The sequence below is a fragment of the Staurois parvus genome, unplaced genomic scaffold (genome assembly GCF_062004578.1).
Source record: "Staurois parvus isolate SC_StPar_1 unplaced genomic scaffold, SC_StPar_1.0 ptg003069l, whole genome shotgun sequence".
Classification (NCBI taxonomy): domain Eukaryota; kingdom Metazoa; phylum Chordata; class Amphibia; order Anura; family Ranidae; genus Staurois; species Staurois parvus.
In genome coordinates, this window is record NW_028320865.1 from 47,501 (window position 1) to 67,582 (window position 20,082).

General features: G+C 48.8%; 1 protein-coding gene across 1 annotated transcript in view; it reads left to right on the forward strand.

Moving 5' to 3' along the window:
- Window positions 1–20,082, forward strand: part of LOC149428638 (protein sidekick-2-like) — a 61,790-nt gene that overhangs the window by 15,989 nt on the left and 25,719 nt on the right. Inside the window, exons 3-4 of the mRNA XM_089667168.1 lie at window positions 13,915–14,026; window positions 16,330–16,520. Of these exons, the coding sequence (XP_089523294.1) occupies window positions 13,915–14,026; window positions 16,330–16,520 (303 nt within the window). The remainder of the gene's footprint in view (window positions 1–13,914; window positions 14,027–16,329; window positions 16,521–20,082) is intronic.

The window sequence follows — 20,082 nt, forward strand, 5'->3', positions numbered from 1 at the left end:
GATCTGCTGTGCCCCCTGTGCTCCTTCCTCCAGAGTGGGGGGGGGGGCACTCTAATACAGGAGGTGTGTTACTGGCCAGACCACCAGGTGAAAACAGACTAAAAAAGAAAAGAAAACTAATGCAGCCACATTTGGGGTGCCACTAAGGCTAGGTTCACACCTATGCGTTTTGTGGTGCGTCTTGCGTTATGCAGAAATGCGTTACAGTCCACTTTGCATGACTTCCTACGGGACACTGTCACATCTCCGCGTTTTCACCCGGTGCGTTTTTGTGGGGTTTTTTGGAAAGGGTCAGGGACTTTTTTAAACGCAAAACGGGCATTTTGGTTCAATAGACTTCAATGGAGTCGCATGTCGCGCGTTTTTGATGCATTTTGTGGATTTAATCTGCCCAGCAACAAGTTGGCTAAAAGAAGAAAACCTATAAAACGCAAAATGCATCAAAAACACGTGTGAAAAAAAGCAGAATGCACCGCAACGCCCCCCCCTGCAGAAATGGATCAAACTGCGCAGGTGTGAACGCAGCCTAACAACGAATGCCACTACAAGCGAGACGTGTGTTTGCAGCAAGTTTTTTGTTTTTTTTTCTGAAACATGTTGCTTTGTGTTTTGCCGCACGTTCAGAAAACGCAAAACGAGAAGGGGACTAAATGGGGAAAAAAAGACATAAATCCACATCCTCCGGTGATGCCGATCCACCCAAAGGTCGGAACCTGTCCTCCCCGATCCCCCCCTGCAATATAGGTGGAGGAGCGGGGTGTCCCTGGTGACGTCGTTGACCATATATGGACATGACCATACCCCCATCTATGACATCACAGGGATTGGAGCCCACACCGATACGAAGTATCCCACGTCATTGCCGGATACAGAAATGAAAAGTCACATGACGTAAATCCACATCCTCCGGTGATGCCGATCCACCCAATCCACATCCTCCGGTGATGCCGATCCACCCACAGAAAGGTCAGAACCTGTCCTCCCCGATTCCCCCTGCAATATAGGTGGAGGAGCGGGGTGTCCCATGTGACGTCGTTGACCATATATGGACATGACCACACCCCCATCTATGACATCACAGGGATTGGAGCCCACACCGATACAAAGTATCCCACTTCATTGCCAGATACAGAAATAAAAAGTCACATGACGTAAATCCACATTCTCCGGTGATGCCGATCCGCCCACAGAAAGGTCAGAACCTGTCCTCCCTGATCCCCCCTGCATGGTGACGTCATTGACCATATATGGATATGACCACCCGCCCATCTATGACATCACAGGGATTGGAGCCCACATTGATACAAAGTATCCCACTTCATTGCCGGATACAGAAATGAAAAGTTCCATTTCATCTGTTACTTTATTGTTTTTGTTTTTTCTGAACCATTTTGCAAAAATGCATTTCCTGTGTTTTTGCCGCACGTTCAGAAAACGCAAAGCGTGAAGGGGCCTAAATGGGGGGGGAAAAGTCCCGTGACGTAAATCCACATCCTCCGGTGATGCCGATCCGCCCACAGAAAAGTCAGAACCTGTCCTCCCCCATCCCCCCTGCAATATAGGTGAAGGAGTGGGGTGTCCCAGGTGACGTCGTTGACCATATATGGACATGACCATACCCCCGTCTATGACATCACAGGGATTGGCGCCCACACTGATACAAAGTATCCCACTTCATTGCTGGATACAGAAATGAAAAGTTCCATTTCATCAGTTACTTTATTGTTTTTGTTTTTTTCTGAAACATTTTGCAAAATGCGTTTCCTGTGTGTTTTGCCGCACGTTCAGAAAACGCAAAACGCGAAGGAACCTAAATGGGGGAGGAGAGTCCCGTGATGTAAAAACACATCCTCTGGTGATGCCGATCCATGTCGCTATGCTAGAAATTTGCCGAAAGAAAACCCCTCCCGCCGCTAAAAGGTCAGAACCTGTCATCCCCGCTGCAATATAGGCGAAGGTGTGGGGTGTCCCAGGTGACGTCATTGACCATATATGGACATTATTATTATTATACAGGATTTATGGTGCCAACAGTTTGCTCAGCGCTTTACTATGTAAAGGGAGACAATACAGGAATGATACAGATCAATACAAGAGGGTTAGGAGAACCTGATCCTGGGAGCTTACAATCTAAGAGGGAGGGGACATGACCATACCCCCGTCTATGACATCACAGGGATTGGCACCCACACTGATACAACGTATCCCACGTCATTGCCAGATACAGAAATGAAAAGTCACATGACGCAAATCCACCTCCTCTGGTGATGCCGATCTGTGTTGCTATGCTAGAAATTCGCTAGGAAAAAAACCCTCCGCCCATGCATTCCCCCCCCCCTGCAATATAGGCGGAGGAGGGGGGTGTCCAAGGTGACGTCGTGACCATATATGGACATGACCATACCCCCATCTATGACATCACAGGGATTGACGCCCACACTGATATGATACAGATCAATACAAGAGGGTTAGGAGAACCTGATCCTGAGAGCTTACAATCTAAGAGGGAGGGGACATGAGCATACCCCCGTCTATGACATCACAGGGATTGGCGCCCACACTGATACAAAGTATCGCACGTCATTGCCGGATACAGAAATGAAAAGTCACATGACGTAAATCCACCTCCTCTGGTGATGCCGATCTGTGTTGCTATGCTAGAAATTCGCTAGGTAAAAAACCCTCCGCCCATGCATTTCCCCCCCCCTGCAATATAGGCGGAGGAGGGGGGTGTCCCAGGTGACGTCGTTGACCATATATGGACATGACCATACCCCCATCTATGACATCACAGGGATTGGAGCCCACACTGATATGATACAAATCAATACAAGAGGGTTAGGAGAACCTGATTCTGAGAGCTTACAATCTAAGAGGGAGGGGACATGACCATACCCCCGTCTATGACATCACAGGGGTTGGCGCCCACACTGATACAACGTATCCCACGTCATTGCCGGATACAGAAATGAAAAGTCACATGACGTAAATCCACCTCCTCTGGTGATGCCGATCTGTGTTGCTATGCTAGAAACTCGCTGGGAAAAAAACCCTCCGCCCATGCATCCCCCCTACAATATAGGCAAAGGAGCGGGGTGTCCCAGGTGACGTCGTGACCATATATGGACATGACCATACCCCCGTCTATGACATCACAGGGATTGGGGCCCACACTGATACAAAGTATCGCACGTCATTGCCGGATACAGAAATGAAAAGTTCCATTGCATCAGTTACTTTGTTGCTCTTTTTTCCCCTGGTTGCTCCACTTTCTGGACCGTGCGTTGAGCGAAGCGCGGGCTCCGTGGCGGAGGTGCGCTCCAGGCGTTTCTGTGGCCCTTCCATGCCATTGTCAGCCTCCATCATGTTTATTACAGAACATCGCTCTCCATAGGATTCGTTATTTCAGTCTTTCTGGACGCGGATATAAAAAGCGCGGCCGACTCCCGCGACGCTGTAAGGGGAAAGCACTTACATGCAATTTATCAGGTCACGGTAGACGTTCCGTTTCTTGACATCTGTCCGAATATTTACAGTGATTACCTTTCTAGGACGCGGCGCACTTCCACGGGTCTTTGTGCCGCAATGTAATCGCACTTCCACCCAACGGCTGCAGCCTTACATAAGCGTTAACCTGTTCATGTCATTGGAGACGTTGGAAGGACATTGGAAGACACACGGACCCCCCACTGGAGAAACCTCGAGGGGCTTTCAGAGGCACTTCACCAAAAAACAGTCGATACTCAAAGTGTAAAAAGTGAAAGCTTTATTGAACAATGTTACAACCACAGGTGTGGGAGAGGTTTTTGCGCACTCACATAGCTCATATTACCCTCCCCCCCCCCCCTCCTGACCGGCCCATTTGTTTGCGTTATGGAGCTGTTACTTTAACTGACAATTGCGCGGTCATGCAACCGCTGCACCCAAATGAAATTTACCTCTTTTAATATGAGCTACGTGAATCCTCCAACCTCTCCCACCCCCTGTGGTTGTAACATTGTTCAATAAAGCTTTCACTTTTTACACTTTGAGTATCGGCGTTGTTTTTCGGTGTGGTGCCTCTAAAAGCCCCGCGAGGTTTTTTTTTCTAGTTAGGGCCCCGGGTGTCTTTCAGTGTCTTGCCAATAAGGGGTGTGGCACCAGTAAAATCCATCCACAAAGGGTGAGACCATTGGACATAGAGGTCTCCCTCTCCCCTTTCTTCCAGTCAATGTCATTCGAGAAGTTGTAAGTCGTTCGTTCGTTCGTTAAAATAATCCCTGGAGATCCCGCCATGAAGGTTCTTGCTCAGAGACTTCCTGTTTTGGGAAGGGGGGACTTCTAATGTAAATGGGGGCTCTGATGTGAAGGGGGTCCTCTGATGTAAATGGGGGGCTTTGATGTGAAGGAGGGACTTCTGATGTAAATGGGGGGGTCTGATATTAAGGGGGACTTCTGATGTAAAATGGGGCTCTGATGTGAAGGGGGGACTTCTAATGTAAATGGGGGGGCTCTGATGTGAAGGAGGGACTTCTGATGTAAATAGAGGGTGGGGGTCTGATATTAAGGGGGACTTTTGAAGTAAAAGGGGGCTCTGATAAATAGTTGGACTTCTCACGTAAATGGGGGGCTCTGATGAGAAGGGGGGACTTCTAAAGTAAATGGGGGGCTCTGATGTGAAGGGGGTCCTCTGATGTAAATGGGGGCTCTGATGTGAAGGGGGGACTTCTGATGTCAATGGGGGGCTCTGATGTGAAGGGGGTCCTCTAATGTAAATGGGGGCTCTGATGTGAAGGGGGACTTCTGATGTCAATGGGGAGGTGTTCTGATAAGAAGGGGGACTTCTGATGTAAATGGGGGGCTCTGCTGTGAAGAGGGGACCTCTGCTGTAAATGGGGGGCTCTGATGTATTGAAGGGGGACTTATAATGTAAATAGGGGACTCTGATATGAGATGGGGAATTCTGATGTCAATGTACGAAGGGAGGGTTCTGATATGAAGGGGGATTTCTGATGTAAACTGGGGGCTCTAATGTGAAGGGGGGACCTCTGATGTAAATGGGGGGCTCTGATATGAGATGGAGAATTCTGATCCAAAAAAGGGGCTCTAATGTGAAGGGCACATCAGATATCAAAGAGGTTTCTGATGTGAAAGGGGGACTTCTGATGTAAGGGGGGCTTCTAATGTAAATGGGGGGGCTCTGATATAAAAGGGTGACTTCAGATGTTAGGGGGGACTTCTAACGTGAAGGGGGGAGGGTAGGGGGGCTTGTGGCCCTCACACTGAAAGGTTTGGAGACCCCCTGCACTCTTCAGTCCACTAGGTGGCAGCAGCTTTGTGGTGGGACCGAACCCCGGGGGGGGGTAAAATATAGGAAGAACATTCGGGGTGGTCGATCATTTTTGCCTCTTAGCACAGATAGGACGTTTTCCGCCTCTGTAAAGCACCTTTCCATCCCTCTATTCCCCGCGTTCACATCCAGTCGCTCACGTTTGCCCTACATACAGACGCATTACTCGCCGCCATCCAACGCGTTTAAACTGTTTGATGTTCTAAAATGGAAAATTGTTGATTTACTAAATGATTCAGCATTGAATTCTGCGGAGACGTCGGCTTCATTCCAGTCCCCAGTCACTGCACCATGAATGGCGACTCCGTACTCTTCACTGCAGATTCAGGATTAGACGGACATGAGGGGCAGAAGAGTCTGAGGGGGGGGCAGATGTCAGTGAAGGGAAGAGTCTGGGGGGCAGATGTCAGTGAAGGGAAGAGTCTGGGGGGCAGATGTCAGTGAAGGGAAGAGTCTGGGGGGGGCAGATGTCAATGAAGGGAAGAGTCTGGGGGGGCAGATGTCAATGAAGGGAAGAGTCTGGGGGGGCAGATGTCAGTGAAGGGAAAACTCTGGGGGGGGGCAGATGTCAGTGAAGGGAAGAGTCTGGGGGGCAGATGTCAGTAAAGGGAAGAGTCTGGGGGGGGGCAGATGTCAGTGAAGGGAAGAGTCTGGGGGGGCAGATGTCAGTGAAGGGAAGAGTCTGGGGGGGCAGATGTCAGTGAAGGGAAGAGTCTGGGGGGCAGATGTCAGTGAAGGGAAGAGTCTGGGGGGCCAGATGTCAATGAAGGGAAGAGTCTGGGGGGGGGCAGATGTCAGTGAAGGGATAACTCTGGGGGGGCAGATGTCAGTGAAGGGAAGAGTCTGGGGGGCAGATGTCAGTGAAGGGAAGAGTCTATGGGGGGGGCAGATGTCAGTGAAGGGAAGAGTCTGGGGGGGCAGATGTCAGTGAAGGGAAGAGTCTGGGGTGCAGATGTCAGTGAAGGGATAACTCTGGGGGGGCAGATGTCAGTGAAGGGAAGAGTCTGGGGGGCAGATGTCAGTGAAGGGAAGAGTCTGGGGGGGGGCAGATGTCAGTGAAGGGAAGAGTCTGGGGGGGCAGATGTCAGTGAAGGGAAGAGTCTGGGGGGCAGATGTCAGTGAAGGGAAGAGTCTGGGGGGGCAGATGTCAGTGAAGGGAAGAGTCTGGGGGGCAGATGTCAGTGAAGGGAAGAGTCTGGGGGGCCAGATGTCAATGAAGGGAAGAGTCTGGGGGGGCAGATGTCAGTGAAGGGAAGAGTCTGGGGTGCAGATGTCAGTGAAGGGATAACTCTGGGGGGGCAGATGTCAGTGAAGGGAAGAGTCTGGGGGGCAGATGTCAGTGAAGGGAAGAGTCTATGGGGGGGGCAGATGTCAGTGAAGGGAAGAATCTGGGGTGCAGATATCGGTGAAGGGAAGAGTCTGGGGGGGCAGATGTCAGTGAAGGGAAAACTCTGGGGGGGGGGCAGATGTCAGTGCAGGGAAAACTCTGGGGGGGGGGGCAGATGTCAGTGAAGGGATAACTCTGGGGGGGGGGGGCATATGTCAGTGAAGGGAAGAGTCTGAGGGGCAGATGTCAGTGAATGGAAGAGTCTGGGGGGGCAGATGTCAGTGAATGGAAGAGTCTGAGGGGCAGATGTCAGTGAATGGAAGAGTCTGGGGGGCAGATGTCAGTGAATGGAAGAGTCTGGGGGGCAGATGTCAGTGAATGGAAGAGTCTGGGGGCAGATGTCAGTGAATGGAAGAGTCTGGGGGGCAGATGTCAGTGAATGGAAGAGTCTGGGGGGCAGATGTCAGTGAATGGAAGAGTCTGGGGGGGCAGATGTCAGTGAATGGAAGAGTCTGGGGGGGCAGATGTCAGTGAATGGAAGAGTCTGGGGGGGCAGATGTCAGTGAATGGAAGAGTCTGGGGGGCAGATTTCAGTGAATGGAAGAGTCTGGGGGGCAGATGTCAGTGAATAGAAGAGTCTGGGGGGCAGATGTCAGTGAATGGAAGAGTCTTGGGGGGCAGATGTCAGTGAATGGAAGAGTCTGGGGGGCAGATGTCAGTGAATGGAAGAGTCTGGGGGGCAGATGTCAGTGAATGGAAGAGTCTGGGGGGCAGATGGTAGTAAACTGAAGAATCTGGGGGGGGGGGGGGGCAGGTGTCAGTGAAGGGAAGAGTCTGGGGGGCAGATGCCAGTGAAGGGAAGAGTCTGGGGGGCAGATCCTAGTGAAGGGAAGAGTCTGGGGGGCAGATGCCAGTGAAGGGAAAAGTCTGGGGGGGGCAGATGTCAGTGAAGGGAAGAGTCAGGGGGGCAGATCGTGGTGAAGGGAAGAGTCGGGGGGGGCAGATTTCAGTGAAGGGAAGAGTCTGGGGGGGCAGATGGTAGTGAATTGAAGAATCTGGGGGGCAGATGCCAGTGAAGGGAAGAGTTTTTGGGGCAGATGTCAGTGAAGGGAAGAGTCTGGGGGGGGCACATGTCAGTGAAAGGAAGAGTCTGGGGGGCAGATGGTAGTGAAGGGAAGAGTCGAGGGGGCAGATGGTAGTGAAGGGAAGGTTCTAGGGGGCAGAAGCCAGTGTAGGGTAGAGTCTAAGTGGTAGAAGCCGGTGAAGGGAAGAGTCTAGGGGGCAGATGGTAGTGAAGAGAAGAGTCTGGGGGGGAAGATGATAGTTAAGGGAAGAGTCTAGGGGGCAGATGGTAGTGAAGGAAAGGGAAGGGTCTAAGGGGCAGAAGCCACTGTAGGGTAGAGTCTAGGTGGTAGATGCCGGTGAAGGGAAGAGTCTAGGGGGCAGATGGTAGTGAAGAGAAGAGTCTAAGGGGCAGATGCCGGTGAAGTAAAGAGTCTAGGGGGCAGAAGCCAGTGAAGGGAAGAGTCTAAGTGGTAGAAGCCGGTGAAGGGAAGAGTCTAGGGGGCAGATGGTAGTGAAGAGAAGAGTCTGGGGGGGAAGATGATAGTTAAGGGAAGAGTCTAGGGGGCAGAAGCCAGTGAAGGGAAGAGTCTAAGTGGTAGAAGCCGGTGAAGGGAAGAGTCTAGGGGGCAGATGGTAGTGAAGAGAAGAGTCTGGGGGGGAAGATGATAGTTAAGGGAAGAGTCTAGGGGGCAGATGGTAGGGAAGGGAAGGGTCTAGGGGGCAGAAGCCACTGTAGGGTAGAGTCTAGGTGGTAGATGCCGGTGAAGGGAAGAGTCTAGGGGGCAGATGGTAGTGAAGGGAAGAGTCTGGGGGGGAAGTTGATAGTTAAGGGAAGAGTCTAGGGGGCAGAAGCCAGTGAAGGGAAGAGTCTAAGTGGTAGATGCCGGTGAAGGGAAGGGTCTAGGGGGCAGATGCTAATGAAAGGAAGAGTCTAGGGGATAAGCACATACAGCATATTTACTTTCTCATCCATTGATGGACACAAAGTTTTTCACCTTTTGGGTTACACTGCCGGGTACACGGGACGCGGCCTCCTGGGATCAGACAATGGCGTTGTCCTAGGAGTGCTCCAGCTTTTCTACAGCTCTGCTGTGTTATGACTAACCAGTTGGCACCATTTCCTTCAATCATTTTCCGTATGACCGTTATCAGCCTGGCCTCAGAAGTACCGTGTCTGGACCTCGCTGGACTTAGATAGCCTGGAAGTGACGTTCGGGCCCCGGGCTTCGCAGATTCCATTTTGCAGATTCCATTTGGGTAACAGTTGGCTGCGGAGCACTTTTCAGAGTCGCTGGCATTTGCCTCACTTAGTAAGTGGGTCAGGCTGAGCTCTAAAAGCTATCTCTATTAATTAGGCTGCTGGGTGCCTTTAATCCCGGCTCCCACCGGTTTTGCCCCGGACCTTGTGAAAGGATTTTACTGTGAGTACAAAAATCCCATTTTCCGTCACATTCTGCAATCTTTTATTTATTATTATTATTATTATTATTATTACTATAGAGGATTTATATAGCGTACATGTATTAACTCGAATGGCAATAGATACAAAGCAAGAAAGGGAGCAGGAAAGATATAAAATGACATTAGTTGCCATTTAAAAAGACTGAACGCTGTGCCGGGGGTTTGTGTTGCATTCAGAGCCGGAATGGTAAAGTCCCAGCTAATCTCCAGAACCCGGGACTGTTGAGTCAGCAGGACAGCAAACACACGCCTGGGATTTACTGCAAATGAAACATGCCCGCTGTCCTGACTAACGCTCCCAGACACCGCTGGCCCTTCTGCTGACAAAGGCAATGCTTTACAGAACCCATAACATGCGCAGACCTGCAACTCCGCACCACGGTCATCTGTGATGTGCACCAGGAGCCAAGAGAAGTGCAACGCGAGTTCAATGATACATAAAACAGAACTTGGGTGACCTCCTGCCGGTCCTTGGAACTGGACATCAGCCTGTCAACTGGTCAGAAGCCAGGCAGCGAGGCATGGCGATACAAGGTGTCATGGTTTGGCCTGAAGACACCACATACAGTATTTAAACTGAGCTTTTCAGGATAAAAATATCTTTGAACATCTGCAAAGAGCCTTTTTTTTTTTTTTTTGAGTCTATGGTGCTGTGCGCAAAAACAAGTATACCAAAAACCGTACATATGAACATATAGGCAGGTGCAGTCTGTTTCCTCCACTGTAGGTGGCGCTTGACTGGAGAGATATCGAAGGCGGAGAAGATGTCCAGAGGAACCTGGTTTCTCTATGCCAGGGGTCTCCAAACTATGGCCCATTATGCCTCTGTGAGTCTTGCCTGTGGCTGTCCTTGGACTTGCGTTGCACTTCTCTTGGCTCCTGGTGCACATAACAAATGACTGTGGTGCGGTGTTACAGGTCTGCGCATGATATGGGTTCTGTAAAGCATTGCCTTTGTCAGCAGAAGGGTCAGCGGTGTCCGGGAGTGTTAGTCAGGACAGCGGGCATGTTTCATTTGCAGTAAATCCCGGGCGTGTGTTTGCTGTCCTGCTGACTGAACAGTGCCGGGCCTCATGGTTCCTCAAGGTTCTTGCAAGGCCTCATAGTTCCTCAACACCTGGAGGGCCATAGTTTGGAGACCCCTGCTCTATGCTATCTTGGTCCCCCAAGGCAGTGTTTTGGTTGGCTACGCTGCATCCAGGAGACCTCTAGCGGCCATCTTGGGTTGGCAGAGTCTTTATAAGTCCCTGCCCCTAGGTTTTGGCGTGCATTTGCAAAGTGGGCAGTGTAGGAAAAGAGAAACTGTCTGTTAGGGATAGTGACTAGTGGCAAGGTACGGTTCCTGATGAGTAGAGACAGGCTAGGGACACTCCATCCTTCATTGGAAAGCCTCCCCTTTTGGGACTGGACCGGCCAGGCCATATTCCGCCCTCTGAGACAGACGCTGGCGGTGCATGTTTACCCGCTACATCTCTGCATTACACGGCATTATGAGCGTTAATTGATGGGGCACGCTCCCGCTGGGTTGTTTGTAGCTGAACTTCTGCAATACAACCTTTTATGTCATCTGCAACCGGACTCTGTGTCGTTACTGCCGCTGCACCTCTCCACAAACACACACAAAAGAACACTTAGGGTGTGTCATATGGTCCCCTTCTGAAGAGGAAGTACCCTTCACTTACCCCCCCCCCCCAGTGTGCAAAACTCCTGACAGGGGCACAATCCAGTCCACCTAGCCAAGAGGCATGGTGGTCCCTGCTCCTCATGATCAGCCAAAGCCAGCCAATGATTTGTCAAGGTCCTACCTTTTCCCAGAGGTTATGTTACTCCATGTGGTGGCATCCATCTTGGATTTCTGCTGAGCATGGTGGGAATCCTTTATGCCTTCAGGTCTCAGAGGTCCATCCCCCAGAGGGGTGTGGCTGATGACATATAAGCCTGTGGTCCGCACATGCTCTTGGCACTTGTGTCTTGTGTCTTTGTGTTGCTATTACTCTGTTCTGACTCTCGTGACTCTCCTGGAATCTGACTCGGCTTGTGACTCGACTATTCTTTGCGTTCTCCTTTGATCTGACCCTCTGTTGCTAACCCGTCTCGTGACCTGTGATTCTTGTCTGCTGTCCTGTACCGTTTTGTCCCGTTGTTGTTGACCCGGCCTGCCTGACTACTCTATTGTCTTTTCCACCAGCTACACGCCATTGGCGGCGGCCATTACCACAACTGAGGTGTCTCGGGGGCCGCAACCTGGTTCCTGGCTGCGTCAAGTCCATCCCCACCATCAGGGGCCCTGGTGAAGGGCAGCCTGGGACTTAGACTCCGCGCCCTGAGGGACTTCGGTCTGTGGGTGGTGGTTGTCGTCAGCCAGTGCATTACATTGTTTAGGCCTGCCTGTCCGTTCCTCAGCTCTTGCCCTGACATGATTACTATGTGAGGGGCTCTTCCAAAGAGACTTCATAGTAGGCCAGAGGACCCACCAACCATCCTGAGTAAATAAAACACATATAAATGCAAGTGACATATGTGAAGAGAAACAAAACAAAAGGGCCAGTGCAGGTGTATTGGTCAGGTCCTGCAGCCTGGTAACAAAAATTGACCTGGTCTTGGACAAAAGTCCCAACCCATAAGGTGTTGAGCAGAAAACACGAGTGGTGTTGTGGCCTAGTGCCCTTTCTGACAGTGGGGTTCCAAGCCCATACCAGGAGGATCCCTGGGGCAACACTTCGACCCCTGGCCTGACAATGCAGCGCTGCTCGAATCAGAAGACAATGGGCCCTTCAGAATCCTCTGCACTACTACTGACCCCACCTTACCCATGGGGCACCTAATTTCGTTTTTTTTCCCATTGGGGAGATCCCTCAAGACCCCCATCATGCCAGTAGGGATACTCTACAGCCAGCCATCCCAGCCAGAAGACAAGAATGATGGTGGAGCAACCCTGCTGGACACTGATAAGAACAGATACTACACTTGGTCTTGGCCAAAGAGCTGCCTCTGTTGATTATTTTTTAAATGATTGTTTCAAATGGAGTGGAGAGGAGTTAGACCCCATGTCGGGTGTTTATTGCATCCTTTGTCCCTGTTGGAGAGGTTCAACCTTGACTTGGTGACCACAATCACCTGGGTTGAAAGTCATGGGAAAATCAATTGAATTGTCACCAAAACAGGAACAGAGGGGAAATCCTCCAATGGGGAATGTTGTTCTGATGAAAACTGTCTAAGAGGGGACAGGGCTGTATGTACTGTATGGCAAAAGGGGCAGCTGCCCCGAGCCCAGTCATTATTGTGGGGTCCCGAGCAGCTGAGCTGCCCCTTGAGCTCGTGCTGCTGACAAATAGTTGATATGTAGATTTGGCTATCACTCAGCAGAATTGAATGTTGGGTGGTGATTGATTGGGTGTTATGTCTGCAGCCTGTATGCTGATTGGACAGCTTGGTAAGGTGAACCATTTTCAAAGCACAGTCACACTGACCCCTCTCCCTCACCGTGTCTGACAAGCCCGCTGATCAACTTCTTCACCAGAGGGTTCGGCGGGGTGTTCCTGTTTGTCTGACATCCTCTGGACACTATCAAGATGAGACCACTGGGGGGAAGAGGGGTGGTGATGCAGGGGTCTGTGAAGGGAGGGAAGGGGGTCCTGTGTAATGATGGGGTTGGTATGCGGGACAGACCCTGTGCAATGATGGGGGTGTTATGGAGTAGGGGGCCCTGTGTAATGATGGGGGTAGTATGGGGGAGGGATCCTGTGTATTGATGGGGTTGGTATGGGGGAGGGGTCCACTGTAATGATGGGGTTGGTATGGGGTGAGGGGTCCTGTGTAATAATGGGTGTAGTATGGGGGAGGGGTCCTGTTTGTTGATGGGGTTGGTAAGGGGGAGGGGTCCTGTGTAATGATGGGGTTGGTATGCGGGACAGGCCCTGTGCAATGATGGGGGTGTTATGGAGTAGGGGGCCCTGTGTAATGATGGGGGTAGTATGGAGGAGGGATCCTGTGTAATGATGGGGGTGGTATGGGCGCGGGATCCTGTGTATTGATGGGGTTGGTATGGGGGAGGGTCCACTGTAATAATGGGGTTGGTATGGGGTGAGGGGTTCTGTGTAATGATGGGGGTAGTATAGGGGAGGAGTCCTGTGCAATGATGGGGGTGTTATGGAGTAGGGGGCCCTGTGTAATGATGGGGGTAGTATAGGGGAGGAGTCCTGTGTAATGATGGGGGTAGTATGGGCGAGGGGTCCTGTGTAATGATGGGGGTAGTATAGGGGAGGAGTCCTGTGTAATGATGGGGGTTTTTTTTAGGATAAGTGTGTGTGTTCGTGTTTTTGGGAATGTTGAGTGGAGAGCAAAATTGTATGGGAGGGGAGAAAATGATTGCCCAGGGTCCAATCAATATTAAAGACAGCCCTAAGAGGGGGTTTATGTCATTTGGGAGAATTTTACTCACAATTACAGTTGTAACTAAATCGCAGGAAGTGAACGGAAATCTCCCCAACTGGACACAGATGGCAAAAAAAACATTTTTTAGCCTTTCCCAACGCCCTCCACAATGACTTGGATTCATTGGCTCCAATCCCGAGGTTCTGAGTACATGATTGGTTCTTCTATGTGTCTCACAATTTAGTGATATCTGTGGTTCTCAGCCTAAATTTTTAAAGCGTCAAACTGGCTCATCCTGAAGGTGTCTACTGTCAGAGCTCACATTTGTGTCTCCTTGTATTTCGTTATGTCTCAGCAGATGTCGGTGGACCCGCAGACCCGATTGCTCCCGTTATTGTCATTGCGCCTCAGAACACCAGCGTGGTGTCCGGGACCTCTGAGGTGATGATGGAGTGCGTGGCCAATGCCAGGTCAGTATGGACAATCATCCAAAGTATTTTCCTTCCTTTATCACGTTTTATCCATGTGCAGATAAAAAAATGTAGATCGACCTGCAGTCCATCAACATGTAGTCACTATCAGGGGTGGACTGACAACTCATGGGGCCCCTGGGCAATATGGGATCATGGGGCCCCTGTGTCCTTGTCCACACTCATACCGCACCCAAAAAAGCCTATCAATGGTATCATTTTAATGGAGCCCCCTACTGAACCCAAGCCCTCGGGCAGTGCCCCAAAGGTCAGTCCGCCCCTGGTCACTATCAGCTTTTGATCTGTGGCAGTTGAAGAAGGTGCAGAGCTCAATGCCCAGCTCCGAGGGGCGGGAAGCTGACAAGGCTATGAAGTTCAGGAAGGTGTGAAAGACATAAATTCTGGATCGGATCCCGCTGTTTCCAAACATTACAAAAGTTCCCTTTATGTATTAAATATATGGAAATACCAGGTACCCCGGGGATCAAGGGCACCACATCCCAACAAACATGACAAAATGAAAATGGAAAGCAAAAAGGGATTTCCAAGGTGCCAGATTCACACACGAAATATGTATAAAAATTTATTTAAATTAAAAAGAATTATTTATTAAAATAGAATCATTGTTAACCACTTGACTTCCGGAAGATTTACACCCCCCCCCCCCCCACACCCTTCCTGGCCAGGCCATTTTTTGCATTACTTTAACTGACAATTGCGCAGTAACACAACGTATATAAATGACATTTATATAATTTTTTGCCCCCCACAAGTAGAGCTTTCTTTTTGGTGGTACTTGATGACCTCTGCGCTTTTTTCTTTTTGCGTTATAAACAAAGAAAAGAACGACTGTTTTGAAAAAAAAACAGTATTTTTTTATTCTCTGCTATAAAACATATCCAGTAAAAGATAACATTTCTTCATAGATTTAGGCCAAAATGTATTCTGATACATAATTTTGATGAAAAAAATCCCAATAAGCGTATATTGATTAGTTTGCGCAAAAGTTATAGCATCTACAAACTATGAGACATATACTGGCAATTTTTAAAACATTTTTTTTTCAATACTAGTAATGGCGGCGATCAGCGACTTATAGCGGAAGTGCAATATCGATATAAGCGTATATTGATTAGTTTGCGCAAAAGTTATAGAATCTACAAACTATGAGACATATACTGGCATTTTTTAAAACATTTTTTTTCAATACTAGTCTTGGTGGCGATCAGCGACTTATAGCGGGACATGCGATATCAAGGCGGACATTTTTACACTAACTGACATTTGTGGGAACCAGTGACATTTATACAGTGATCAGTGCTAAAAATATGCACTGACACTGTATTGATGGCTGTGAAGGAGTTAAACATCTATGGTAATCAAAGGGTCAACTGTGTGCTTAGCTATGTGCTTGGTTTACACTAGGTGGGGCTGTTACTATGGGAAGTGAAGGATCATGTTTCCAGCTTTGCAGGGACACACGATCCTTCACTCCCCCACCTATCAGAACAGATGCCTTGTTTACATAGGCAGAGCTCTGTTCTGTGTCCTGCCCGACGATCGGCGGCTGCCAGTGGACATCCATTCACTGGCACTGTGAGTGTTCACAGCAGAAGTGATCCGGCGGCACACGTGCACCCTCTATGACGGTGGTGCAAAATCACTTATATATACTTGATTTTACACAGGAGAGCCGCCCTGACGCAGTAAAACTGCCACAGGACGGACCATAAGTGGTTAAAAACAACACTCTCACGGTATTGATAACTAAAATCATCACAAAATATATATGTGGCTTCAATAAACGTGCAGTGACTTCAACCTAACATATTTCACCAATCATTGGCTTCTTCAGGAGAGTTTAGAGTACTGCAAAGATACGCAACTAGAAGTAAAAGACACATGAAAAAATAGACTGTATATACATAAAGAAAGGGGATTGGGCCTATTGGAGGGCATCTTACCAGGAATACACAGGATCATTAAATAGGTAACAGTCAGGAAACAATTTTTTGTTTGTGCACCTCTAGGATCATCCAGGAGGACATCAGCAAGCCATAGGAGGGGTAAAACCCGTATATATGTCATCCTATAGATGAACAACAATATAGGGATTATAAAACTATAACCCAGATGGTTCCCCAAAGAACACTCTGGCAAAGCCAAGCACGTCACACACAATTCCACTTAGGCTATGCCTACCACTTGGTGGGAATTAAAATGGAGCTAACGCAGAAGGTCCTATGAATCCTCTGTATATTAGCGTCTGTTGATGATCTACAAATTATTTTCTCTCCATTCAGACCCCTTGCCAAGCTAAATATACTATGGAAGAAGGATGGATCTCTTGTCTCCAGCGGGGTGAGCGAATTTGGGCGCCGTCTTACCATCCTGAACCCCACCCTGAGTGATGCCGGCTATTACTCTTGCGAGGTGACGTTACGCAGCAGCAGTGTACCTCCCGTCACAGCTGGAGCCTACCTAACTGTTCTTGGTAAGAGCATCAATGGCATTTCTGGTTGGAAGTTGACCTGTTTGTTAGAAATAGATCAGCCTCTGAATATTAGTTCACTAAATAACAATAGCACTTTGTACATAGACAAGGGAAAATAGTACCGCTCGGATGGCACAGAACTTAAACCGAGTTGGCTGGCGTCTCTGCTCTCTGATGCCGGTTGGGATGAATGCTAGCTCATTAGCCACTGGTTAGGCTACAAGATAATGGCACCCATCTGCAGACAGATCTAGCACACTGAGTCAAAATTAGTGAGAATGGCTTCTCCACCCATAGAAGAACCTTCTCTAATGTGTATTTTCCATGTGGGGCTTAATTGTAGAGGCCTCAGTCCCGCTATCAAAATAAAGTCACCACATTGAATAATGGGGATGGAGGGATGGGTGGCAGAACTCAAAAAGTAGAAATAAAGTCAAGATATCCTACTAGTATTGGATGAGAAGAATTAGCTCCTGCAGTAAGATGGGGTCATGATGTTGGCCCTTGCTGTGAGGTGAGGTTCTTAAGCTGGATTAAAAGATCTGGCTCTTGTTGCAAGGTAAAGTACGAATGCTGGACTAGAAGACCTGGCTTTTTCAGTGAGGTGAGGTACTGATGTACGGTGAGAAGATCTGGCTCCTCCTATGAGCGGAGGTATTGCTGTTGGACAAAAAGACCTGGCTCCAGTTGCAACATAAGGTGCTGATGTTTGATGAGAGAAGACCTGGCTCCCGCTCTGAGGTCAGGTGCTTTTGTACGTCTAGAAGACATGGCTCCTCCTATGAGGGGAGGTATTGATGTTGGACAAGAAGACCTGGCTCCTGGTGTGAGGTTAAATACTAATGCTGGATGAAAAGACCTGACTTTTGCTATGAGGCGAGGTACTGATGTTGGACAAGAAGGCCTGGCTTCACGTTGCATGTTAAGGTGCTGATGTTGGGTGAAAAGACCTAGGTAAGGTACTAATGTGTGAGAAGAAGAGGCTTCTGCTTTGAAGGCAGGTGCTGATGTTGAACAAGAATACCTGGCTTCTGCTTTAAAGTAAGGTATTTAAGTTGGATGAGAAGACTTGGCTTCTGCCATGAGGTCATGTGAGGATGTTGGATGAGAAGACCTGGCTCATGCTGTAAAGTCAGATACTGATTAATTAGAAGACTTGGCTCCTGCTGTGAATTCAGGTGCTGATATTAAACAAAAATACTTTGCTTCTGCTTTGAGGTAAGGTATTTAAGTTGGATGAAAAGATCAGGATCCCCCGTAAGGTCATGTGCTGATGTCAAACGAGAAAGTAAGATCTGTAAGATCAGGTACTGATTGATTAGATGACTTGGCTCAGGTTATGATGCTGAACAAGAAGACCTGGATCTTGCTTTGAGGTGAGGCACTTAAGTTGGAAAAGAAGACCTATTGATGTCAGACGAGAAGATTTGGCTCCTGCTGTGAGTTTAGGTCCTGATGTTAAACAAGAATACCTGGCTTCTGCTTTGAGGTGAGATACTTTGGATGGACATGAAGCCCTGGCTCGTGCTATTTGAAGATCTGGCCCATACTGTAGGGTCAGATACTGACTGATTAGAAGGCCTGGCCCCTGCCTTAAATTAAGATACTGAAGTTGGACAAGAAGTTCTGGCTCTTTCTGTGACGTCAGGTGCTGTTGTTGGATGAGAAGACCTGGCTCCTGCTTTGAAGTCTGGTGCAGATCTTGAATGAGAAGACCTGGCTCCTGCTTTGAGGTCTGGTGCTGATGTTGGATGAGAAGACCTGGCTCCTGCTGTGAGGTCCGGTGCTGATGTTGGATGAGAAGGCCTTGCTCCTGCCTTAAGATAGGATATGCAAGTTGGACAAGAAATATTGGTTCTTTCTGTGAAGTCAGATGCTAATGTTGGATAAGAAGACCTGCATCCTACTTTGAACTCAGGTGCTGTTGTTGGATGAGAAGGCCTGGCTCCTGCTGTGAGGTCAGGTGCTGATGTTGGATGAGAAGACCTGGCTCCTGCTTTGAAGTCAGGTGCTGATGTTGCATGAGAAGGCCTGGCTCCTGCCTTAAGGTAGGATACTCAAGTTGGACATGAAGTCTTTGTTCTTTCTGTGAAGTCAGGTGCTAATGTTGGATAAGAAGACCTGCCTCCTACTTTGAAGTCAGGTGCTGATGTTGGATGAGAAGACCTGGCTCCTGCTTTGAGGTCAGGTGCTGATGTTGGATGAGAAGGCCTGGCTCCTGCTTTGAGGTCAGGTGCTGATGTTGGATGAGAAGACCTGCCTCCTACTTTGAGGTCAGGTACTGATGTTGGATGAGAAGGCCTGGCTCTTGCCTTAAGGCAAAATACTGAAGTTGGACAAGACATTCTGGCTCTTTCTCTGAAGTCAGGTGCTGATGTTGGATGAGAAGACCTGGCTCCTGCTTTGAGGTCAGGTGCTGATGTTGGATGAGAAGACCTGGCTCCTGCTTTGAGGTCAGGTGCTGATGTTGGATAAGAAGACCTGGCTCCTGCTTTGAGTTCAGGTGCTAATGTTGGATGAGAAGGCCTGGCTACTGCCTTAAGGTAAGGTACTGAAGTTGGAGAAGACGTCCTGGCTCTTTCTCTGAAGTCAGGTGCTGATGTTGGATGGGAAGATCTGGCTCCTGCTGTGAGGTCAGGTGGTGATGTTGGATGGGAAGACCTGGCTCCTGCTGTGAGGTCAGGTGCTGATGTTGGATGGGAAGACCTGGCTCCTGCTGTGAGGTCAGGTGCTGATGTTGGATGAGAAGGCTTGGCTCGCAGCTGGCATTCCAATTCATCTGAAAGGTGTTTGCATGCCATGTGTAGTGTGTTGTAATGCTGGAGATTCTTCAAGACAGTGTTTGTTTTGTGCATTGAGAAGTGTTGACAGCCCATTTAAAATGAACGCACTACCTCCACACAACATGCCTGGAGCACAATAACACATTTTACAGCAAATGCTTTACAGGATGCACAAGTGTGAAGGATGCTTACACCTGAATCCCTGATTACTGCTCTTTTTTCATATCAGGTAGTTTCTTACAATGTAATTTAGCTTCGATGTCCCTTTTAAAGAAAATAAAAATATGGCCTAGGGATTTTCTTTTTTTTCACCGTTACATGACAGGTCCTCTTTATGCCACATGTATTTCAGAGTGAAGTTATTAAGCAGGTGCGCTGCCATAAACTAACCGACTGGAGTGTTTCCTGTTCGTCACGAAGAATCCACCATGGGAATACTCTGTCCAATCCAATTATCTATTGGCGGACAGTGTGCGCTAATCTCAATGACACGCCGAGCTTTCTAGCAGTTTCTAATTGATTACAGCTCTGTAACGGATATATATCCCTAATTAGCAAATCCCAGTGGCCTGCCGAGTTAGAAGACAATGATTTTTTTTTTTTTTTCTAGAAAAGGAAAACAAAATGGTTCCCATTTAAATTGAATCTGTCAGAAGACAAAATACTCATCTTAGAAGCCTGCGGTGGAGGCAGCTGTTTCCCGACCTAGGGAAGGTTCACATTTGTGCAGTGCAGTAACTTTTGAATGAGCTGTCAAAAATCGCACCTGATACGTTTTG